The sequence below is a fragment of the Calliphora vicina genome, chromosome 2 (genome assembly GCF_958450345.1).
Source record: "Calliphora vicina chromosome 2, idCalVici1.1, whole genome shotgun sequence".
Classification (NCBI taxonomy): domain Eukaryota; kingdom Metazoa; phylum Arthropoda; class Insecta; order Diptera; family Calliphoridae; genus Calliphora; species Calliphora vicina.
The window spans coordinates 104,208,964-104,234,367 of NC_088781.1; the positions used below are offsets into that span (position 1 = coordinate 104,208,964).

At 30.1% G+C, this 25,404-nt stretch overlaps 6 protein-coding genes across 6 annotated transcripts; 4 read left to right on the forward strand and 2 right to left on the reverse strand.

Annotated features, from left to right (window-relative positions):
• Window positions 1-3,200: 3,200 nt before the first annotated feature.
• Window positions 3,201-3,650, forward strand: LOC135951111 (lysozyme 1-like). Its single transcript, XM_065500692.1, has one exon. It carries the CDS (start codon window positions 3,220-3,222, stop codon window positions 3,643-3,645), a length of 426 nt encoding a protein of 141 aa, XP_065356764.1. The 5' UTR covers window positions 3,201-3,219; the 3' UTR covers window positions 3,646-3,650.
• A 3,611-nt stretch (window positions 3,651-7,261) lies between these two features.
• LOC135950252 (lysozyme 1-like) lies at window positions 7,262-7,731 on the reverse strand. The gene has a single exon (XM_065499793.1). The coding sequence runs from the start codon at window positions 7,698-7,700 to the stop codon at window positions 7,275-7,277; it is 426 nt and encodes a 141-aa protein (XP_065355865.1). The 5' UTR covers window positions 7,701-7,731; the 3' UTR covers window positions 7,262-7,274.
• Window positions 7,732-9,689: 1,958 nt separating this feature from the next.
• Window positions 9,690-10,147, forward strand: LOC135950980 (lysozyme 1-like). Its single transcript, XM_065500526.1, has one exon. The coding sequence runs from the start codon at window positions 9,716-9,718 to the stop codon at window positions 10,139-10,141; it is 426 nt and encodes a 141-aa protein (XP_065356598.1). The 5' UTR covers window positions 9,690-9,715; the 3' UTR covers window positions 10,142-10,147.
• A 6,747-nt stretch (window positions 10,148-16,894) lies between these two features.
• On the forward strand, window positions 16,895-17,378 carry LOC135950331 (lysozyme 1-like). Its single transcript, XM_065499876.1, has one exon. The coding sequence runs from the start codon at window positions 16,940-16,942 to the stop codon at window positions 17,363-17,365; it is 426 nt and encodes a 141-aa protein (XP_065355948.1). The 5' UTR covers window positions 16,895-16,939; the 3' UTR covers window positions 17,366-17,378.
• A 2,858-nt stretch (window positions 17,379-20,236) lies between these two features.
• On the reverse strand, window positions 20,237-20,694 carry LOC135950333 (lysozyme 1-like). The gene has a single exon (XM_065499877.1). It carries the CDS (start codon window positions 20,660-20,662, stop codon window positions 20,237-20,239), a length of 426 nt encoding a protein of 141 aa, XP_065355949.1. The 5' UTR covers window positions 20,663-20,694.
• Window positions 20,695-24,943: 4,249 nt separating this feature from the next.
• LOC135950956 (lysozyme 1-like) lies at window positions 24,944-25,404 on the forward strand. Its single transcript, XM_065500492.1, has one exon. The coding sequence runs from the start codon at window positions 24,978-24,980 to the stop codon at window positions 25,401-25,403; it is 426 nt and encodes a 141-aa protein (XP_065356564.1). The 5' UTR covers window positions 24,944-24,977; the 3' UTR covers window position 25,404.

The following is a 25,404-nucleotide window of genomic DNA, read 5'->3' on the forward strand; positions in this document are numbered from 1 at the left end:
AATATATTTTTTTTAAATAAACTGTTTTTTTTTAAATAAACCTTTTAAAAACGGGGGTTTATTTCCTTTAAATAAACCAGATTCTTTTGATTGCAAATAAAAACTGTTAAGTAGTTTAAAATTACGCACACTTAAAATGACACTTTATAATGTACAAGATATAGTTGATGTTAACTCTAACAGCGCTTATAATAAACTCATTCACGTTTGCAACCTCTGCCACTATTTATTGACAATGCCATCTGCATCCGAGTAGTCTAGATTGTTCTAAACGGTCAAAACTCGTATATTCAATTATAGAGCTTTCGATATTAATTTTAGCAGCAAGATGCATAAATACGCCTTGGTTAGCAGCTTAAACATTCAGTGTTACCATACTTTCTACAATGATAATCAATAGCATGCTATCAACATTGTTGAGAAGTAAAACCTTCTACTGATGTAAATGTTTATAAACACGATGAACGTTGCTGACCTTTAAATTCAAATCGCTAATGCAAATTCGTAACAATACATATTACATATCCGATAGGTTTTATCAAAAATAGATGCTGAAATATGCTAGCGGTATTCACAATGTAGAGTACTTGGTCTGGTAATGTAGTAAAAGAGAACAATATCAAAAAACTAAAAACAAAATACATTAGCTGTATTCACAATGTAGAGTACTTTCTCTAGCAAAATAGCAAAAGAGCAGTTTAGCAAAAACCAAAAACAAAATACATTAGAACTACTTTTTTACTTCTTTACACTTTTGCTTTCTAAACTATTTGAGGTAATTTTGTTTTTGATATTTCATGACATTTAATTTTTGTTTTGGAAATAAATTCAATATTATTTGTAAATAAATTTTATAGAAAAAAAATATAATACAAAATAATGTGGACAAATCCGAAGAAAGAAATCGAAAAGTGCATTACAAATGCAATCTATGGTTCGAGAATAAAATTTATTTTAAAGGTATGTTCACAATGTGTAAAATTTTGTGTCACTAAATTGCTTTTTTACACTTTTACCAGGCCAAGAGCTCTTCATCATGAATACCGCTATTTTGAAATTGAAATGTTTGTCAATAAATAGCTTTCCTGCTTTTTTACTAGGCCAAGTCTACTCTACATTGTGAATACCGTTACTATATATAACGAGGAAATTAATATTTTGAATTGAAAATTTGCAGTGTACGGATTAAATGATAAATTCATAAAACGAAAACCTTGAACACACAACAAATTTCATCGAAATCGGCCCAGCCGTTAAGGAGGAGTTTAGTTACTAACACACGAACAGAAGAATTATATGTATGTATATATAAAGATTACACATCCGATATGTTTTATCAAAAAGTATATTGTCTATACAATCCTCCTCTTCCTCACGTCCCATACCAAATCCTCTGACTGCAGTGGCAACTTTTGGTGCTGAACAAATACTAACTTTTTTACTTGAGACTTGCTCTCATATCCGATGGGGTATTTTAACATTTCGCCAATTCATGACTTTGTCCCATATCCAAAGAAATGCTGTGACTAATCATGAAGTCTGCACCATTGATTACATCGTCCACAATATCGGTAACAATAAAGACATGATTCACGCTAATGCCACATTAACTTTACCATTGCCAGTGGCAGGCTCTTAAAGCCTTTAAAACTGCCTCTTTTAATTCGTAGACCATATTTCTCTCATTTTCAGCGACAACCTCAATTTCCGCTTTGAAATTATCTTCGCTGTCTCTTGTACCAGTGCGAATGAGACGGATTCAGTGAATGAGGACTTTGGTGTGGCACAAACCGCATGTATTATTTCTGGATCTCGAATTTCATTCACAAATGCCTCTATCTTTATTCCCCTGGATAAATAAGCTGTAGCAAACGCTCGATTTCCATTGTAAAATCTTGTAGCGTCTTCTGCACTCTACCGTCATTGTTCCACATGTTTCTACACGTGGTAACCATAATATAGTTAATTTATGATTCACATGATTGTATCAACCATATATATGTACAGTAAACAAGTATACATATGTTTGCGACAATTTTTATGATAAAGGACTTGCCATATTATGTTGCTCTCGGCTTATGGATATCATAATCGGCATACTTTAAGATAAATACGAAGAACTATTTTTGTTAAAAAAAATAATTTGGTAAAAAATAAATTTTTGGTGAAAAGGGAAATTATTGTTAAAAAAAAATTTAGTTGAACAAAATTTTGATTAAAATAGGTGAAAAAATAGAGGTATTGGGGGTTTTTATTTATATCTTGGCCATTTATGGACCTATTTTCTTGATTTTAAATAGTAATCTATGTTGGACTATAGTGAAGTTATTTGGGGACTTCGGAAAGTTGATTTCAACAGACAGACGTACAGGCTAGATGTCAGTGTCGATGTCTATAACGATCCAGAAAACTGTAGAAATTACAAACGGAATGACAAACATGGTGAAGGGTATAAACACTCATTGCCATTATTCAAGACACTCATAACGGTATTCTTTGGAGCCGATCCTCATTTAAGATATCCATAAAAATTACTTACATTTATTGTCATGATACTTCTTCTCAATTCTTTGCTACTTTTCATCTGTGCTGCATTTATCATGATATTTATCAATGATATTTGAAATCGACAAAGATGTTTGAAATCGATAATACATAATTATAATAATTCAAAGTTTGTAACATACATAATTATAATGAATAAAAGAGTTTAATTTACAGATTATTTTCTCCATAGTCTAAAAATATCAAGAGAGACCTACATATCGATGGCTTAATATAAAAAAGGCGTAACTCGATTTTTTGTTACTTTACAGGACAAGGAAACAAATTATTAAAATCCATCAAATTTTAGACACAAAAAAAGTTCAAATGAAATTTTTAATAAGAAGAGACATCACATTTTATTTCTTATTTAAAATTTATTTTTTTTTATTTTAATGAAGTTATTTAATATAATTCTTTTTTCATTGAAATTAAGCCATCGATATACTTAATGTCAAATATATGAAAATGCTTAATTGCATATCTATTCATATTTTTAACACTAGTACTCAAGTGGAGTATGCAGCACTCAGACAATTCTCCTTCTCACAAAAGTACCACTAGCACTCTGATTATTCTAAATTAAAATAATGTTATCAGTTTCAGAAATCGACTATAAATTGTGGTTACATTTTATACAATTATCACAGTTTACTTTAACTTTGTATTGCAAACATGAAATTCATCATTGTTGTTTTGGCCATTTTAGCTTTGGCTGCTCCAGCCTTGGCTACAACCTATAACCGCTGTTCTTTGGCCAAAGCCATGTACAATTTGGGTGTACCCAAGGATCAATTGGCCCGTTGGACTTGCATTGCTGAGCATGAATCTTCGTATCGTACTGGTGTAGTGGGTGCCACCAACTCTAATGGTTCTAATGACTATGGCATTTTCCAAATCAATAATTACTATTGGTGTCAACCTTCCAATGGACGTTTCTCCTACAACGAATGTAAAGTAAGCTGTGATGCTTTGTTGTCGGATAATATCAGTGCTTCGGTGACCTGTGCCCGCAAGGTGTTGAGTCAACAGGGTTGGTCCGCTTGGTCTACCTGGAAATACTGTGACGGCAGCTTGCCCAGCATTGATAGCTGTTTCTAAATTGTGATAAATACAATGATTAATAAATAAAGTTTGCGAAAAATAATTAAACAATCTTTTACGTTTTATTTTGTTTAGAATTTATATTTGCCGTCTATAATCTATTTTCAGCTTCTTTACATATAATACAAATCTATAACTTGAAAGTAAAGTTTAATTAGGCTTAAGTTCATTTTTTTATTATAATTTATTTGTAATAATTCAAAGAATATCACTGAATACTAAAATGTTTAGACAATTGGCAAACAATCTTTATTGAAGTAGTATTAGGTCCTTCTCAGTTTCCATCTTGATTTGCATTTTGACCATTTAAATATTTTTACCATGTCATCAATAGTAGATAACCAGTATTCAACAGATACATCTTGATCTTCCCCACTGAATGTGTCTATAGCTCCTTCAAAATCCTTGAAACTTAGAAAATTATTGAGTTCTCTTGTACTATGGACAATTGATTTTTGTTGATTTTCTTCACCGTTATGTGTAGTACTGCGTTCTCTGTTTCTTTTGCTACAATATTCATTAAATGAAATTTAAGAACAGCTTTTGATCCAGTTACTGATTCATTGCATTTTTCCAATTCATCCCTTAGTTGAGTAGGTGACATTTTGTCTACTACAGATAATAATAGATTTACGTTCTCCATATTCTTCGTTTATATTCTTCTTTAATCGTCTTTAATATTTGTTGTGACCTTTGACGTTCAATATTTCGCGTAACGTAAGTTGTTTACGTAGCTTTTATCTTCAAATTTAGAACAGTAATACGAAGGTCTATGCTAATTTTTATTTCATTCCGAATTAAAATCCTTATTTTACTAGACCATAAATGTTCTAAAATTCACTACATTTCTTAATGTAATTTGTTATAGAAAAACTACCGTAACTTTTGAAGCCATTGGAATCCCAATTTGTAATTTCCAAAGTTATTCATTTCTGAACTTCAGAGGTCTATACAATATGAACCATATACGATTCGGTATTGAATTACAGTAAAATTACTGATCTTTGGTTAGGTTTTTAACAGTGGTTATATGGATTTTAATGGATTCAGTCAAAAAAAGAAAAATGTTAAAAGTGGAGTTATTGCGTTTTATTATTGAAGTGGTTTGTCCTCGATGTTTTCATCTTGATGATGTCCCCACTAAACGATTTCAGTAACATAAAAACATCAGTTCAGAAATAGACGAAACACGAAACATTTTATAGACCTATTTTTTAAAAACGCTGGCCTGGCCAATCAATCAATAGAAATACAGTGGTGGCCAGGAATTTAAGACAAAAATTCTTTGCTAAATTCCACGTGATTGTCAATTATTTTTTCAAATATTTCCACAAATATGTATGCATGAGGATTGTTTTAACACACAAGTGTGTTTTATTCGACTGAGTCAATTCATACATATTCACCACGAACACATAAAATTTTTCTACAACTTGACCAAAAAAATTTTTTTTTAAATAAACATATTTTCTCACATTTATATCATTATATTTTTATTATTATAAAATATTCGGACCAAATTTCGTATTTTTAGTTCCATTTATTTCGGTCATATCATGTTATTAACAGCGGATGTTCGCTGAGGTGGGTCAACGTATTTCCACATATCTTTGTCCATATACATATGTTTTACCGATTTTTCCAAACATTTTTCAGAAACTAGAAACATTAATAATAAATTTCATACCCTTAGAGGTCCTTTTATTTTGGCTCTATCGCACTTAAAATTCAGTTGATGAAAAAAATTAAAGTATTTGTCTTAAATTGGTGGCCACCACTGTATATAAATTTTATACAAAAAATATTTTTCCTTTATTTTTAAGAAAATAGGTTTTTTTAATTCTTAAAATTACCGATATTGATAACAGAAATTCAAAAATATATTAAATTGAAAGTGGAATTATGTTTAAGACAAATTAAGGACGGCATTAGAATCATAGCTGTAAATTGTGAATATTTTTATTCAAAATATTTCCAAAAGCTTAATTATTTTTGAATTTTAGTTACATTTAAAAAAATAAATTTATATTGAAATCATTCTATATTATTCAAAATAGGATATTAATTAATATATATCTATTTAGAATATAAAGCATTAAATATTATTTGATTTCAATAGAATACGATATTAAATAAATTATACTTAAAAGTTTTTAATAAACATTTATAAAATTATACTAATAGTATTTGTATTTTAGTAACAATAAGTTGTATTTTATTTATTATATAATGAATAGATTTTAAAATATTCTAATCAATATGAAAACATGTAATTATTTTCAAATTATATTTTTATAGTAAAAATGAAATATTAATTTAGTTTATTCAACTAGTTATGAATAAAATATTATTTTACTTATTCGAAAATTTGTTGATAGATTTTATTCAAAGCAATTTTCTTTGAATAATTTTATTTCTCCAAAAAAAAGAAAAATATTTAAATATTCAACAAAAAATTTTATAATACTTTTTTATTCATAGAAATTTTCTTTGAATAATTTTATTTGTGAAAATAAAATCAAATATTTTAACAACAAATTTTTGAACAATTTTATAAAAAAATATTTTTGTTTGTGAAAATGAGCTCGGACGATAAAGATTTTTCTTCCGAGGATTATGAAAAAGATCCTTCGTTTGCTATAAATAAACAAAAACAACTTTCAAAAATAATTCAACGATATTTTGAACGTCTAATTTCACTTGCAGGGTTATTAAATAGCCTTAGGAGGAATGCCATGTAAGACGATCATTTTGAACAACTAGTTACTTTAAAAACTGTTTTTAAAAATAATTCATTTTCTTCTTCACAATTTAAATTAATAATAAACCTCAAATTGAAACCATTAATCTGTGTCCATATTCTAGTGATAATCAATGATTAATTAGTAGTTTTTAAAAATAGAATATTAGATATCAGAGAAACAATATCTAAGAAAAAACAAGTTGAATCTGAAAAAAATTTGTAATTCGTTTCGAAAATAACTTTTTCAACTCAGAATGCAATCAGAAGACATTTTACATCAGTATTATTGTGAAATAAAAATATTCTTTAACATTTATTAGAATTATTTCTATTCTGTAATTTTTGGAAAAATAAATTTATTTGTTTCAAATTTGTGAGAAATAAAAATATTTCTAAAGTTTTACTAGAATTATTTCTATTCAATCATTTTTTGTTTGAATAATTTTAGTTTTTTGTGTTTTGTTTGAATAAATATTCCAAAGAAATTAGTTGATTTTATTTGTATCTAAATGAAATAAATTTAAATTTTATTCAACTTTGTTTTATTTGAATATATAAAATTTTACTATTTTCTAAAAAAATATCAATATAATTTAATTAAACTAATATAAAATGATTTTATTTATTATTTATTTGGTTTTAAAAGATATAAATATGCATAAATTTAACTGTAAATATTATTAATAAATTAGAGAAATACTTTAATTAACTAATAAATAATTTGGAAAATAAATATTTATAATTGGAAACAAAAGCTAAAATAATATAAAAAATATTTATATTTTGTATTTTATTCACAAGTTACAGCTATGATTAGAATACAATTTTAAACTTCGTTCAAGTATTTTTCACAAACTTTATTAATTAATGTATTTTAAACAATTTAGAAACAGCTATCAATGCTGGGCAAACTGCCGTCACAATATTTCCAGGTAGACCAAGCGGACCAACCCTGTTGACTCAACACCTTGCGGGCACAGGTCACCGAAGCACTGATATTATCCGACAACAAAGCATCACAGCTTACTTTACATTCGTTGTAGGAGAAACGTCCATTGGAAGGTTGACACCAATAGTAATTGTTGATTTGGAAAATGCCATAGTCATTGGAACCATTAGAGTTGGTGGCACCCACTACACCAGTACGATACGAAGATTCATGCTCAGCAATGCAAGTCCAACGGGCCAATTGATCCTTGGGTACACCCAAATTGTACATGGCTTTGGCCAAAGAACAGCGGTTATAGGTTGTAGCCAAGGCAGGAGCTGCCAAAGCTAAAGCGGCCAAAACAACGATAATGAATTTCATATTTGCAATTAAAAATGAACGTGAACGTAAACTGTGATAATTTTGTAAAATGTAACCACAATTTATAGTTGATTTCTAAAACTGTTATCAGTTAGTTTAATTTTTCATAGTCAGTGCATTAGTGGTACTTAGTATGAAGGAAATATGCTTGAATGAGACCTACTCAATTTGGAGTACAGGTATTTAAAATTAAAGTAGATGTATAATTATAGATATCGACATACTTTTATGTTACGACAATACTGAGTACTTATTAATATTATTCAAAAACGTTTGTATCATAATAAAATTTCATCGTCAAAACTATGACAAAACAATATAAGGGATAATCCATGATACAATAATTGTAGAAGGTAGAATTACTAGGGAGAGTTTTCAATATTTACCCCTATAATGTCAAACTTTGATTTTGATTTTTTTATACCCTTCGCCAGGAGTGGCAAGGATATATGTATATAAGTTTGTCATTCCGTTTGAAATTTCTACATTTTTCATTTGCGACCCCACAAAGTATATATATTCTGGATCGTTATAGATAGCGATGTCCGTCTATCCGTCTGTATGTTGAAATCAACTTTCCGTAGCCCCTAAATAACTTACATACATGATTCATACATCAATATGTCGGGAATTCTCCGGGCTCGTATAACAAAATTTATAATTTTACTTAAAATTTCAGAATTTAAAATATGGACATTATTTTTACTACTGGAACCACAATACAAACAACAAAATTGTCTAGTGGTTTAAAAAGCCTCTATTTTTCGATTTTGTTGTCCTGTGTAATCATTAAACAACAGGATGAATTTAAAAATACTTTAAATTGGAAAAGTCTTAATGCACAACATTGTAGCCAGTAAATACTTTAAGTGGCTACATAAATAATAAATGAAGACGTATTAAGAATATATTTAAATATCAGCCCAATTATGAATAAAAATTTCCCGGGAGTTTTTTCCCTTTCCTCATTTTTCCTATTCAAATTCAATGGGAAAAAACTCCCGGGGAACAAACTCCCGCTGAATTTTTTTATTCATAATTTGGCAGTATATCATAATAAAGTTGAATGTCTTCTTAATTTCAAAAGGAAAACATAATAGGGAAACCTTTATAATTTCTGGAAAATTAGTTTGGAAGCGGTGATTACACTACTCAAATACATATATAAATAACATTAAAAAGGTTTTAAATTGTCTTTAATTTTTAGCATTGACATTAAAATTCGGTTGTCATATGCCCGCTAGAAATTTGTATCAATTGTTTTAAAAGCTTTAGCTATTACCTCACTTGTCCAATTGTGTCAAAAAGTTAATAATTTGTTAAAAAAAAATAAAATATAATTTTATGATCAGTATTATAATATTCAAAACAGAGTGCCTAAAAGTTGTAAATTTATATCTTCCTAGGAAATTGCCATGTTAAAGTGACAGGTCCCTTTCATATAAAATTCTAGTTTTATGTAAGTCCTCTGACATTAGAGATGTTTGCTTATTTTTACAACAATATTTTTAATAGAATATCGTTTATTGAATTTTCTTATTTAGTTACAATTATTGCACTTTACTAAAAATACTTCAAATAAATACTTATCGCTTATTTGACACAATATTGTTTGTCATGATTCTATAAATATATGTACGTAGTTCCAAGTAAATTTACGTTGAATGTTTTGTGTCATTCTATTAGGGGTTTTCTAAAATATTTTTATCTAAATCGAGTATTCTGAGGTTTATTGAACCAGAGATATAGTTTGTAGTATATATCTGGTCATGTACTTAATGTCCAATATGTAAACAAATTCTCAAATCCATAACTATATTTTTAACATTAGTACTTTAAGGTGAGTATGTACCACTCAGACAGTTCCCCTTCTCATAAAAGTACCAATAATGATACACTGATTATTCGCAATTAAAATAATGTTATCAGTTTCAGAAATCAACTATAAATTGTGGTTAAATTTTAGACAATTATCACAGTTTACTTTTACGTTCACTTTGAATTACAATACAAAAATGAAATTCATTATCGTAGTTTTGGCCGCTTTAGCTTTGGCTACTCCTGCCTTGGCTACAACCTATAACCGTTGTTCTTTGGCCAAAGCCATGTACAATTTGGGTGTACCCAAGGATCAATTGGCCCGTTGGACTTGCATTGCTGAGCATGAATCTTCGTACCGTACTGGTGTAGTGGGTGCCACCAACTCTAATGGTTCCAATGACTATGGCATTTTCCAAATCAACAATTACTATTGGTGTCAACCTTCAAATGGACGTTTCTCCTACAACGAATGTAAAGTAAGCTGTGATGCTTTGTTGTCGGATAATATCAGTGCTTCGGTGACCTGTGCCCGCAAGGTGTTGAGTCAACAGGGTTGGTCCGCTTGGTCTACCTGGAAATACTGTGACGGCAGCTTGCCCAGCATTGATAGCTGTTTCTAAATAATTTAATTTGAAACAAATACATTGATTAATAAATAAAGTTTGCGAAAAATAATTAAACGATCTTTAAAATTTTATTTTGTTGAAAACCAATTTTGTTTAGAATTTCTATTTGCCGCCCATAATCTGCGGTCAAATCAAATATTAATTTATACTAGTATAACCCGGTGCACTTCGCTACCCCTACCCTAGTAAAATTAAAAAAATATGAATGGATTTCTGATAAAACCTAACTACACCCAGAGAAAAAATGAACACATCCGTGTACGATTTGACACCATTCGGTGTCAATAGTGTATCAACCCCGTATGTGCACAAATTGTACACGAACGGTGTCAATTTGACAACGAAAAAATGACACCATTCAGTTGCCGAATTGCCACCGTTCGTGTACGATTTGACACCAGACCGTTGTCAATTTGATCTTCTCATTTCTTGCACTGCCTGAATCTTCATCTGCATCAACACAAATTCACTATTAAACACAATTACACTTTCTTTTATACATATTTTCATTTTTAAATATTTTCACTTTTTTAATGTAAATAAAATTTAAAACTCACTTATAAAAACAAAGCAGAGCAAAAAGTTTAGCCGCAACACTTTGACAATAACTTGTCAACAACTCACGTTGAGATGCGTCGGCGTTTAATTTAACAACATTGCGTTGTCGATTCGTACCCATTTGTTTACAAATTGTAAACGTACGGTGTCGAAAAAAAGTAACACCGTATGGTGCCAAAATGACACCAACCGTTGTCGATTTTGCAACGTCATTTTTCCCTCAGTGTACACATACAAAATATAGAGAATCTCTCAATTACAGTTCACTTGATATTCGAAAATAACTAACTAATTTTGTATGGGAGATACCAATCCACTGCTCTGATCCCACCCATTTTTAAACCTTTTATGTAAATATCAAGCTTTACTTTAACTTTCCTTTATAATGGAGGGGTCATTCCTACTAAGCCGAACATGCTTAGCTAAACTTCGAACAGGGAACAGGAATAAATTCGTTTTTAATTCGTAAAAAGTTTAAACACTTTTACAATTATAGTTCTCCAGATATTCGAAATTAAATATTTATTTTGTATTGGGTGTTCCAAGCCCACTATTCCAATCCCCAAAATTTTCAGTGAAACTATGCAAAATGATAAAAGAGCTATTTAGACAAAATTCAAAATCTTGCAATTATAGTTCACAAAATATTTAGAAATACCAATTTACTTTGTATGGGAGGTGACTCAACATTTGTACCAGTACCATTTTTGATTAAACTTCATGCAGTGATAAGAAATTGATTCGTATGAAGTTTGAAAACCGTCACAATAATAGTTCTGCAAATACTATAAAATAACTATTTACTTATGTGCAATTACATATTTACCCCCATATGCAGTTTTTAAATTTGTCAAAGGTTTATAAGAACAATTTTGAATGGAAAGTTTGTTTTATAAACCTTTGATAAATTTAAAAATTGCTTATGCATATGGGAGTTAGAAAATAAAAAAAACGCCTTCAAAATATATTTTTTTAAGTGGCTTTAAATTACTAAAGTCTTCTTCTTTGTTTTCTATAACAACTCTCACTTAAAACAGATCGAAATCATACTTTTTAATTGTTTCTCTTATTTATTTACAACAACAAATTGGACAAACATGCATTGCTTTGTTTACATTTTAGCTTAAGGTTCACATGTACAAGTTTTTGCAAATGTGTTAGTAACATCTTTAAACGCTTATAACTCCTAAAAAACTGAACCGATTTCAATAAAATATATATTCTGCACATCTGTGAACAAATCCCTATAAAATGGTATATTTTTTGTCCAAATTGAATGTATAATGTGAACGTAAAAGGGGTCTAAAGAAATCGACTTGCCTATTAATATTATGATTTTGTGGTTTCTCAGAAAAGTCCAGTCAAATATTAAATAAATATGAATTGAAAGAGTTGAATATTGGGATGTTAAATTTACGCTACTGATGGTAAAATGTCTCAAAAATGTGATAAAAAATAAAAATAGTTTGTTTTTTTTGTTGAAAAAAAGAAGATAAACAATTTCCAACAATTTCCAGTTCAATCCCGCAACACTTAGCGATTGGTATTGATACCTGTTGGTGAAAGCCACTATTAACCACTCAGTTTTTACTGATGTAGAAATATACTTCTCCGATTTGAAACCGAAAACAGAAACAAATTAGCAAGAAAAATTAGTCCAGGAACCATTATGTTTCAAAAAGTTTTGGTACATTGTTTGTTCCTCGAAAGAAAAAAACATATTTCTTTAAAACTTCTTCTTTAATGGAGTGATTTTATAACACATTTTATTAAAATGTTTTTGAAAAAAACTACCAAAAAGAGTGATCAATTATACGATCAAATTTCTAAAAAGTGCTAAAATCCATTTGAGTTTTTTTTTCCATTTAAATTTAATTTCTGGGATATCGGATAGAAAAAAATGTACCAAAACTCGGTGTTCGCCCCTTTTATCACCTTAAAAGTTCAAAAATTAAAAAGTACCACACAACTGTTCACAAATTTTTTGCATAAATTTAGATTATGTTGGATTTTTGGTGCTAACTTTATCAGTTATGGAGATGTAGAGACACATTTTACCAGTTTTTAACCCCTTCGAAAAATCCCTTCTCAGTGGATTTATACATCGGGAGAAATTTAAGTCATACAAATTTTCACAAGTTTAAAATTAGGAAAAAATGTTGTATGGGAAAACTAGAAATTCGGCTTCTCGAATGGACCTAATGCAGTGTTTTAGGTGTCTAAAACCATCATCAAAAAATTGCCTTATAATAAATCCTTTTTGGAGCTCATCGGTTGAATGGTTTCAGAGTCTATAACGGACATAAGTAGAAACATTGTTTGTGTTTTATATATCCTTTATATGTTAAAATTTTAAAGCATACATGGGGTTTAGAAGTACGAAAGACGTCACGGTGTCCTACTTTGATTAAAAAGCTAACTAGTATCTTAATATTAGAAGCTGCAACTTAAATTTGTCTGATTTTGTTGTCCTCTCACAAGAATATAAAATAAATGTTAATAACATTTCCTATATTGAAGCTATATTATTTGATTGACCTATTTTTAAAAATCGCTGAACAATAAATCAATAGAAACATAAACATTTTATATAAAATCTATTTCCTTTATTTTTATAAAATTTTAATATTACAAAAGGAATTTTAAGTTTAAATATTTCCAATATAACCGAATCTACCCTTCACCAAATTATACATCAAAATAAAAATTTTAAAAATTTTTAGGTAAACAAATTTTTTTTTTCATTTTTTGTAAAAAAAAAAATTTTCCTATTTTTTTTTTTAATTAATTTTTTTTTTTTAAATTTAATTTTTTTTGTAATATATGGCGGAAAAAAAAACTTTTGGTGAAAAAAAAATTCGGGTTAAAAAATATTTATTCCGATTTTGAACCATTGTAGGTCCAATTTACTATGGTCTTACAGCTGCGGTCAAAATAATAGCACCACGACATTCATATTGTTTTATAATAATATTACGTAAAAACTGTTAAATTAATTTTTGTTGTTTTTGTATAAATTTATGCTTAATTCAATGAACTTTCAAACCTTAAAAATAGTTTTGAAAATTAGATGCAAATTTTAAAGAAAAACTTCATAATATATAAATACATAAGAAATTCATCAGTCAAAAAAATAGCACCAAGATAGAAATCGATTAAAATAAACAAAAATTAACCAGTACAAAATTTAATTTAGTAACAATTATTATGGTTTGTAACGTTCTTAACACGTTATTATTAAAAGTAAAATATTGTTGTCTTTTGTTTTCGTAATTTTTGGCAAAAGAGACCGACACACCTATAAAGATTCTTAAATTTGAAAAATTTTGTATCAAACTTGTATGCCAAATATATTTTTTCATTCCCCAAAATAAATTCTTAAATATTGTTGCTTTCTTTTTACCCTTTTTGTGACTTTTGGCCATCTATATTTAATAAAATTGTGTTTGGGGATATCGCATCCTGTCCCACGACATTGACCTTTTAGCTTGAAACCCAAATTTATATCAGTTTATCATTCCATAGATCATTCCTATGGTCATAATTTCATTGATTTATATCTGAGTATGATTTTATCAAGCATTTGATCATATAATATTGAATTATTTATTCCACATATTCAATATATTCTTCGAATGTTATAATAGAAAAACCACAATCAAAATACAATTTTAAAATCTGTGTGTTTGTAAGATAAGATGAATATATTATTTTAAATTTTGGTTGAAATTGGATTCGGAGGACTTTCTATAGATGTCTGATATCAAACAATATAATTTGTTTAATTATTTGACCAAAAAATGTTTTGGTACTTGAATGTTGAAAAATGGTAATGCGACTTCGGAAATTTTACCTTTAATGGTAAAACTTTTCTAGGATTTAAATAATTTAAATGTTGTTATTGTAACTAGTCTCACTTTTGACCACCGTGCAGAACATAAATGCCTGATTTTCGAAACGTTGGGCCAAGAGTGTTATCTGAATTAAGCTAATTTGTATGTTCAGAAATCATAATTTTTTAAACTAGAGCTGACATGTACCACTTTTTTGTTACAAAAAAAATTAAAAAAGTTAAATTAATTTGTTTGTTTTTAATTTTATTCATTTCGATATAAATAGATTCAAATTATAATTTAATGACGATTTTTAAAACAAAAACATGAATATTCTATATTTTTTCGACAATTTCTTACGATGGTGCTATTATTTTGACTGCACAAAATCTGGGTATTTTTCAAAAATAACATAATTGATTGAAAGGTTAATATTTCTTAAAGAAAACTTAACTCATAGAAGAAATATAGATTAATTAACCATCTTATATTATATTTAATTAAAATTACTATGGAAATAAAAATATTTCCCATGTTAAGTGCTTTAAGGTTCTGTGGTGCTATTATTTTGACCGGCACTGTATATACGTAGTTAAAGGGGGGTCAGACGGCATGTATTGCTTGTGTTTTGTGCCATGTATTGGGACATTTTTCCATATGTAAACATATACATGCCGTGTGATCCATATGAAACTTTGTGTATGTAAAATACATGTGTATTACTCGTGACATTTTTGGCAATTAGAGCATGTTCTATTTTCGTGTGTATAACAGAGTTGTATTTTGAAATACAACACTGTGTGAGTGCAAAATAAAAAAAACAAAACAAAAAAGAGTAAAGAAAAATCATAACAAAATAAATTTCATTGCATTAAATATATTTATTGTGTTTTAAATAAATATATTGTTAAAAACAATAAACATATAAACTAATAGAGGTTATGTCACATGTAATTACATATGTACGTTTGAACGTGGAAATTATGAATCGTATGTATAAAGTGAATTTTGACATACACATGGAATTCCATATGTATCGAATACATGTCCCAATACACAAGCAATACATGCCGTCTGACCCCCCTATTACAAAGTACTTTGAAGTATCTGTCATTAGATATCCATATTGTCATATTAATGACTTAGGGTTGTCCTGGTTTTTTCCTTATATCTCCGCCATTTGTGGACCGATTTTCTTGAACCGGAAGAATTCCAGAGATATTGATGTATGAATCATGTATGTAAGTTATTTAAAGGGGGGTCAGACGGCATGTATTGCTTGTGTTTTGTGCCATGTATTGGGACATTTTTCCACATATAAAAGGGGGGTCAGACGGCATGTATTGCTTGTGTTTTGTGCCATGTATTGGGACATTTTTCCATATGTAAACATGTACATACCGTGTGATCCATATGAAACTTTGTGTATGTAAAATACATGTGTATTACTCGTGACATTTTTTGCAATTAGAGCATGTTCTATTTTCGTGTGTATAACAGTGTTGTATTTTGAAATACAACACTGTGTGAGTGCAAAATAAAAAAACAAAACAAAAAAGAGTAAAGAAAAATCATAACAAAATAAGTTTCATTGCATTGAATATATTTATTGTTATTTAAAAATGTTTTAAATAAATATATTGTTAAAAACAACAAACATATAAACTAATAGAGGTTATGTCACTTGCAATTACATATGTACGTTTGAACGTGGAAATTATGAATCGTATGTATAAAGTGAATTTTGACATACACATGTAATTCCATATGTGTCGAATACATGTCCCAATACACAAGCAATACATGCCGTCTGACCCCCCTATTAGGGACTACGGAAAGTTGATTTCAACATACAGACGGATAGACGGACATCGCTATCTATAACGATGCAGAATATATATACTTTGTGGGGTCGCAAATGAAAAATGTAGAAATTACAAACTTATATACATATATCCTTGCCACTCCTGGCGAAGGGTATAAAAAAATCAAAATCAAAGTTTGACGTTATAGGGGTAAATATTGAAAACTCTCCCTAGTGATTCTAACTTCTACAATTATTGTATCATGGATTCTACCTTATATTCTTTTGTCATAGTTTTGACGATGAAATTTTATTATGATACAAACGTTTTTGAATAATACTAATAAGTACTCAGTATTGTCGTAACATAAAAGTATGTCGATATCTATAATTATACATCTACTTTAATTTTAAATACTTGTACTCCAAATTGAGTAGGTCTCATTCAAGCATCTTTCCTTCTTACTAAGTACCACTAATGCACTGACTATGAAAAATTAAACTAACTGATAACAGTTTTAGAAATCAACTATAAATTGTGGTTACATTTTACAAAATTATCACAGTTTACTTTCACGTTCATTTTGAATTGCAAATATGAAATTCATTATCGTTGTTTTGGCCGCTTTAGCTTTGGCAGCTCCTGCCTTGGCTACAACCTATAACCGCTGTTCTTTGGCCAAAGCCATGTACAATTTGGGTGTACCCAAGGATCAATTGGCCCGTTGGACTTGCATTGCTGAGCATGAATCTTCGTATCGTACTGGTGTAGTGGGTGCCACCAACTCTAATGGTTCTAATGACTATGGCATTTTCCAAATCAACAATTACTATTGGTGTCAACCTTCCAATGGACGTTTCTCCTACAACGAATGTAAAGTAAGCTGTGATGCTTTGTTGTCGGATAATATCAGTGCTTCGGTGACCTGTGCCCGCAAGGTGTTGAGTCAACAGGGTTGGTCCGCTTGGTCTACCTGGAAATATTGTGACGGCAGTTTGCCCAGCATTGATAGCTGTTTCTAAATTGTTTAAAATACATTAGTTAATAAAGTTTGTGAAAAATACTTGAACGAAGTTTAAAATTTTATTCTATTGCCGTCCTTAATTTGTCTTAAACATAATTTTACTTTATACTTAATATATTTTCGAATTTCGAATTAAAAAAAACCTGTTTTCTTAAAAATAAAAAAAAATGTTTTTTGTAAAAAATATGTCTATAAAATAATGTTTCGTATATTTCTGAACTAATATTTTTATGTTACTGAAATCGTTTAATTTAGTGAGGACAGGATAAAAACATCGAGTACAAATGAGTTGGTCCATAACAAAACGCAATAATTACATTTTTTAATTTTTTTGTTTTTCGACTGAATCCATTAAAATCTATATATATAACCACTGTTAAAAAACAAACCAAACATAAGTAATTTTATTGTAATTCAACCGAATATAATGGTTCAGACCAAAATGAAACATTTCCATCCTACTGTCTTAAATTAAATTTTTGCATTTATACCAAACATTTTTAGAGTGAAATTATTGCGTATTGTTAGGGACCTCCACAGTTTTATACCCTCCATCAAAAAAGAAATTAAATTAAACAAATTCCTAATTATTTTTAGAAAATTTTAAATATTATAAAAAGTATCTATTAACCTAAGGGTAAATTCAGAAGTTATGGTAGTTTTTCTATAACAACTTACACAATTTTCTAAGAAATGTAGTGCATTTTACCTTTGGAGTCCTTTTTGGGTTTTTTTAGATTTTGAATACTTTAATAGTTTCGTTAAGTTCTGATAAAATACTCGTTTCAGTAATGTCTTCATTTTCGTCTGTTACCATGTCGTCCTCCGACTCATTAGGACAAAGTTCATCATAGAACATTCTAGAAAAAAGGTCATTTAAAAGTTCGTACTAACTTCAAAACACTATTTCTAGAAGGGAATGTTAAGAATGAGTTAAGAAATAAAATTTGTGTTTAAAACTATATTTCTATATAAAGGGCAAAACAAAAGAAATTTCGGTTAATCGGTTAATCGACACAAATTAATAGGTTTATTTGTTATTTGAAAATCGTCTATTTTTAATTATTCGAACAGTTAGCGATCAAAATTAATCGGTTAACCGATTAACGGTTAATACCCTAATTCATATTCATACAAATTAATTACATTTATTGTCATGATTCATCTTCTCAATTGTTTGTTACATTTCATCTGTGCTGCATTTATCATAGAAATAATAAGGGGAAAGCGAGAAGGGTATATACATATGTATAAGTTTGTCATTCCGTTTGTAATTTCTACATTTTTCAATTCATACGCTATAAAGTATATATATTCTGGATGCTTATAGAGAGCGGGGTCGATTAAGCCATGTCCGTCTGTCTGTCAGTCTGTTTGTCAGATTTTAATTCGGAATGAAATAAAAATTAACATAGACCTTCGTATTACTGTTCTAAATTTAAAGATAAAAGCTACGATAAACCAACTTTACGTTACGCGAAATATAGAAGGTCGATTAAGCCATGTCGGTCAAGCCCGACCATATAATACCCTACACTAAGTAAAAGAGCAAAAAAAAATTTCTTTTAAAATTTCAATAATTTGTATTTTTGAGTGATTTTCGGAAGTGGGGTTATATGGGGGCTATGACCAATTATGAAATTAGGTCATGTGATTTATGTCTATATTAAAGTTAACTATGTTGAATTTTGTGTGTTTACCAACATTTTTAAGCGATTAAGGCACGTTAAAGTGATTTTCGGAAGCGGGTCTATATGGGAGCTATGACTAATTATGGACCGATCGTAACATGAATTTTGTGTATATAAAACTTATTTGGAGCGGAATTTGTGGAGATACATATATAAATTAAACATTTATGACCGATAAAGTCCAATTTCGGGAGGACATTCGTATGGGGGCTAGGTGAAATAGTGGACCGATTTCAGCCAGTTTCAATAGGCTTGGTCCTTGAGCCGAAAAAATAATATGTACCAAATTTGATCGAGATATCTTCAAAATTGCGACCTGTACTCTGCGCACAAGGTTTACATGGACAGCCAGCCAGCCAACCCGACGGACGGACGGACGGACATCGCTTAATCGACTCAGAATGATTCTAAGTCGATCGGTATACTTTAAGGTGGGTGTTAGACTAATATTTTTGGGCGTTACAAACATCTGCACAAACGCATAATACCCTCCCCACTATGGTGGTGTAGGGTATAAATATGGAGAACGGAAATCTATTATTATCTGTAGTAGACAAAATGTCACCTACTCAACTAAGGGATGAACTGGAAAAACGCAATGAATCCGTAACTGAATCAAAAGTTGTTCTTCAATTTCGTCTAATGAATATTGTAGCGAAAGAAACAGAGAACGCTGAAGATGAAGTGGATCCATCAGACGAAAGAACTACTGCACATAACGGTCAAGAGAATCAACAAGAATCAATTGTCCATAGTAAAAGAGAACTCAATAATTTTCTATGTTTCAAGGATATTGAAGGAGCTATAGACACATTCAGTACACATTCAATACTGGTTATCTACTATTGATGACATGGTAAAAATATTTAAAGGGTCCAAATGCAAATCAAGATGGAAACTGAGAAGGACCTAATACTACTTCAATAAAGTTTGTTTGCCAATTGTCTAAAAGTTTTAGTATTCAGTGATATTCTTTGAATTATTACAAATAAATTATAATAAAAAAATGAACTTAAGCCTAATTAAAATTTACTTTCAAGTTATAGATTTGTATTATATGTAAAGAAGCTGAAAATAGATTATAGACGGCAAATATAAATTCTCAACAAAATAAAATGTAAAAAATGGTTTAATTATTTTTCACGAACTTTATTTATTAATCAATTATTTATCACAATTTAGAAACAGCTATCAATGCTGGGCAAACTGCCGTCACAGTATTTCCAGGTAGACCAAGCGGACCAACCCTGTTGACTCAACACCTTGCGGGCACAGGTCACCGAAGCACTGATATTATCCGACAACAAAGCATCACAGCTTACTTTACATTCGTTGTAGGAGAAACGTCCATTGGAAGGTTGACACCAATAGTAATTGTTGATTTGGAAAATGCCATAGTCATTGGAACCATTAGAGTTGGTGGCACCCACTACACCAGTACGATACGAAGATTCATGCTCAGCAATGCAAGTCCAACGGGCCAATTGATCCTTGGGTACACCCAAATTGTACATGGCTTTGGCCAAAGAACAGCGGTTATAGGTTGTAGCCAAGGCAGGAGCTGCCAAAGCTAAAGCTGCCAAAACAACGATAATGAATTTCATATTTGCAATTCAAAATGAACGTGAAAGTAAACTGTGATAATTTTGTAAAATGTAACCACAATTTATAGTTGATTTCTAAAACAGTTATCAGTTAGTTTAATTTGTCATAGTCAGTGCATTAGTGGTACAATTTGGAGTACAAGTATTTCAAATTAAAGTAGATGTATAATTATAGATATCGACATATTAATGTTATTAAGTGGCTACATAAATAATAAAGTAAGACGTAGTTAGAACACATGTATGTAAATAAAGTTGAATGTCTTCTTAATTAAATAAAACATAATAGGTAAATCTTTATAATTTCTGGAAAATGAGTTTTGAAGCGCAGGCAAACTTAAGATGTTATGCAATGTTAGCTTAAAATTTATTAAATTGTCTTTAACTTTTATCATTGACATTAAAATTCGGTTGTTACATTCAAAATTTGCATTTTCAAATCGTTGTTTTGTTGATCATAGAGAACATAGAGCGGAAACTAGAATAAAACTCAAACAAAAAAATTACTCACATAGTTTTACTACTAATAAGGAGTGAGATCGAAAAATTCTTAACACACGTTTTTCATTACATTTTTTAACCCAAGTATTATTTGAATTTTTTTTTGATCAAGTTACCTTTGAAAAACATGTCAGTTATTATGTGTAATGTCAATAATATTAATTTTTTTGTTAATCCGATTAAAATGAGTGACCAGAAAAAAGTGCGTACTGAAATTATTAAATATTTTCAACAAAACCCAACTTGGTCTTACAAAAAGTTGGCCAAGCATACAAAGGTCTGCCGTCAAACTGTTTCCAATGTTATTAAACAGTACCGGGAGAACTTGTCAGTTGATAGAAAACCTGGTTCAGGTAGAAGGAATGGTCCACATGATGTTTCTAAAGCCAAAAAAATAGAACGCATTTTCAAAAGAGCTCCCAACACATCCGGTAGGAAAGCAGCCCGGTTAGCTCAGTGCTCGGACTATTTGGTACGAAAAGTTAAAGCTAATGCAGGTTTAAAAACATACAAGGCTCAAAAAGTTCCTGACAGGAACGCTACTAAAAATTTAGAGGCCAAAAACAGAGCACGGAAATTGAAGTCAAGTTTTATAAAAAAATATTCTTGCTGCATAATGGATGACGAAACGTATGTTCTGGCAGATTTTTCGCAACTTCCAGGTCAAAAATTTTATGTTGCTGATGCTCGAGGGAATGTTGAAGAAAAGTTTAGGACCCAAAAGCAGACAAAATTTCCCAGAAAGTTCTTGGTATGGCAAGCAATATGCAGTTGCGGCAAAAGAAGCCACTCATTTGTTACAACGGGCTCTATAAATACCGAAATTTACATCAAGGAATGTTTACAAAAAAGGCTGCTTCCATTCATAAGACTTCATAATGTGTCCACTTATTTTTGGCCTGACTTGGCATCCTGTCACTATGGCAAACAAGCCCTTGAGTGGTACAAGAACAATAATGTGGTATTTGTACCAAGAGAGGCAAATCCTCCAAACTGCCCGGAGCTAAGGCCAGTGGAGAGATATTGGGCTCTTGTTAAAAGAGAATTGAAGAGTACAAAAAAGGTGTCCAAAAGTGTGGTAGATTTTAAACGGAGATGGACTACATGTTCGAGCAAAGTGACAGAAAGCACTATAAAAACGTTAATGGAAGGGTTTCCGAAAAAGGTTCAAAATTTCATCACTAGTGACTAAAACTATAAAAATAATTTTTTTTGTAAATTGTAATAATAATTTCAATCAAATAAAAAAAAAATTAAAGCTGTAAGTTTAGTGGTTTCTTTTTTATAAACATATATGTATGTTAAGAATTTTTCGATCTCACTCCTTACATTCTCTCCACTTATGTTTTTGACAACTGAGTTAGGCCTTTGACAGGAGAGTTTCCGCTCTATGTCTATTCTCTATGTTGTTGACTTTTTGTCCCACATTCAGAATAGACTTGCCACCTTTTGAAATTTCCAAAACGGGACACCACTAAATGATCAGAAAAAAATCGTTTATAATTATTATACTATTTTATTTATTAAAATCAATGTGTAAAAACTACTAATAAAACTTAAAGAAAACAAAAACGTAAATAAAAATTGGAATAGTTAGTATTAACTAGCTATCCCGGCAAATGTTGTTCTACCATAGATCACACACAGTTTGAAGACTCCCACTATAATAGACCTCCAGATATGCAATAATAAATTTTTACTTTGTATGGGAGGTGCCATGCCCTTTGTTCCTATATAGGTCAATTGTGAATATAAACCATCCAGGGACCCAGCCGTTAAGGAGGAGTTCAGTTACTAACACACGAACAGAAGAATTATATTGTTACGAAATTGTACTTGAATTCAAATATAACGATTTTAAGGTCTGATTTAAAAGTAGCATAATGCTTTCAAATAACATTGCTGTTTGCTATTAAACTGTAACATATCTGTGGGCATTACTAAATAAAAGCTTTCAGTTGACCATTGATCGTAAGTTGGCAACGCGGTTTGAATTCGAATATTCAATTAAAGAACATTGTAGAAAGTACACCACAGATGGCGTATGACCTAGAATATTCGAACTTTGACAGTTAAAGAGCAATCTAGAGTGCAGATGGCAGTGTTATAAATAGTGGCAGAGATTGCAGTAGTTAGTGAGTTTTATCAGAGACGCTTTTCGAATAAACATCAACTAAGTGCCTTAAAGTGTGTTGTGTTTTTCAAGTAAATTCGTGTACATTATAAATTGTGTCTGTATTTCTGAGAATTTATAAACGTGTATAAAAAACATGGAGTGGCTATTTAATTCTGTTGTTGTTGTACATTTTGAATAAATAAAGAGTTGTTACAATTTATAAACTACTAAACGGCTTTTATTTGCAATCAAAAGTATCCGGTTTATTTAAAGGAAATAAACCAGCGTTTTGAAAAGGTTAAAACGTAACAATATATATAAAGTATATGAACATGTTTATTTGTTTGTGATTTAATGCAGAATTAACCACTCGGTCCTGTCTTGAAATTTGTTCTGTATGTTCCCCTATATCTGGAAGGCCCAATAGGCTATTTTGAAATTTCAAGTGGTCGTGACACTTCCCATACAAAGTAAATAGTTATTCTGGAATATCTGGTGAACTATAACTGTGAAAGCCGCAGTTGGTTAGTATCATCAATACCAAATTTTAAATGCGATACAATAACCGATTTAGTAAATTAAATTTCACATACGATAAAATTAACCTAGTAATATTGCCATAAATATAGCGAATATCGGTATAATATTTTTACTATGTAAATATGTAATTACCGATATACAAAGTCAATAGGCAGTTTCGAATATCTGGAGAACTATCACTATGAAAGTCTTCGAACTTTATACGAGCCAATTTCTTATCTGGATATGAAGTCTAATAAAAAATGGCACTAATCCGAATAGCGGGTGTGGCACCTTCCATATAGACTAAATAGTTATTTTCGATTATCTGAAGAACTATAATTGTGGAAGTCTTAAAATTTTGCTCTACTATTCTACATAGTTTGGGTGAAAATGGTATTGTGTTAGTGAGCGTGGCACCTCTCATACAATGTAAATTTTTAATTTCCAATATCTAAAGAACTATAATCGTAAAAGTATTTAAGCTTTCATCAATCAATCAATTTCTTATCACTATACGGAGTTTTGATGAATCGCTCACGGTTTGAAAAACGCAAAACGCATTTCAGCATGTTCTGAAAACCACTATTGGTTTTCGTTTGTCAGAACACCTGTTTTGCATTTTCAAATCGAAAACCAAGTTTTAAGCGATATGCACTTTCTAGAATACCTTCATAATTTTATTAGGTTTTCTTAAATAAGTTTTATGGAGAGAACGTTATTCTATGGATCAAATCCTCAAAGATTTATAAGTATTTTAATTTTGAATAGCGTTTTTGAAACTAAAATATATTTAAAAACGTTTATCAAAACTTTATTCCACTTAATGCGTGATTTAATTAATTTAATTATACAAAGGTTTATTGAACCAGAGATATAGTTTGTAGTACTCAGCCCAAATATCATTTGTTTTAAATATAGTCAGGTACTTAATGTCCAATATGTAAACAAATTCTCAAATCCATAACTATATTTTTAACATTAGTACTTTAAGGTGAGTATGTACCACTCAGACAGTTAGTTCCCCTTCTCATAAAAGTACCAATAATGTAACCAATACACTAATTATTATCAATTAAAATAATGTTATCAGTTTCAGAAATCAACTATAAATTGTGGTTAAATTTTACACAATTATCACAGTTTACTTTTACGTTCACTTTGAATTACAATACAAAAATGAAATTCATTATCGTAGTTTTGGCCGCTTTAGCTTTGGCTGCTCCTGCCTTGGCTACAACCTATAACCGTTGTTCTTTGGCCAAAGCCATGTACAATTTGGGTGTACCCAAGGATCAATTGGCCCGTTGGACTTGCATTGCTGAGCACGAATCTTCGTACCGTACTGGTGCAGTGGGTGCCACCAACTCGAATGGTTCTAATGACTATGGCATTTTCCAAATCAACAATTACTATTGGTGTCAACCTTCCAATGGACGTTTCTCCTACAACGAATGTAAAGTAAGCTGTGATGCTTTGTTGTCGGATAATATCAGTGCTTCCGTGACCTGTGCCCGCAAGGTATTGAGCCAACAGGGTTGGTCCGCTTGGTCTACCTGGAAATACTGTGACGGCAGCTTGCCCAGCATTGATAGCTGTTTCTAAA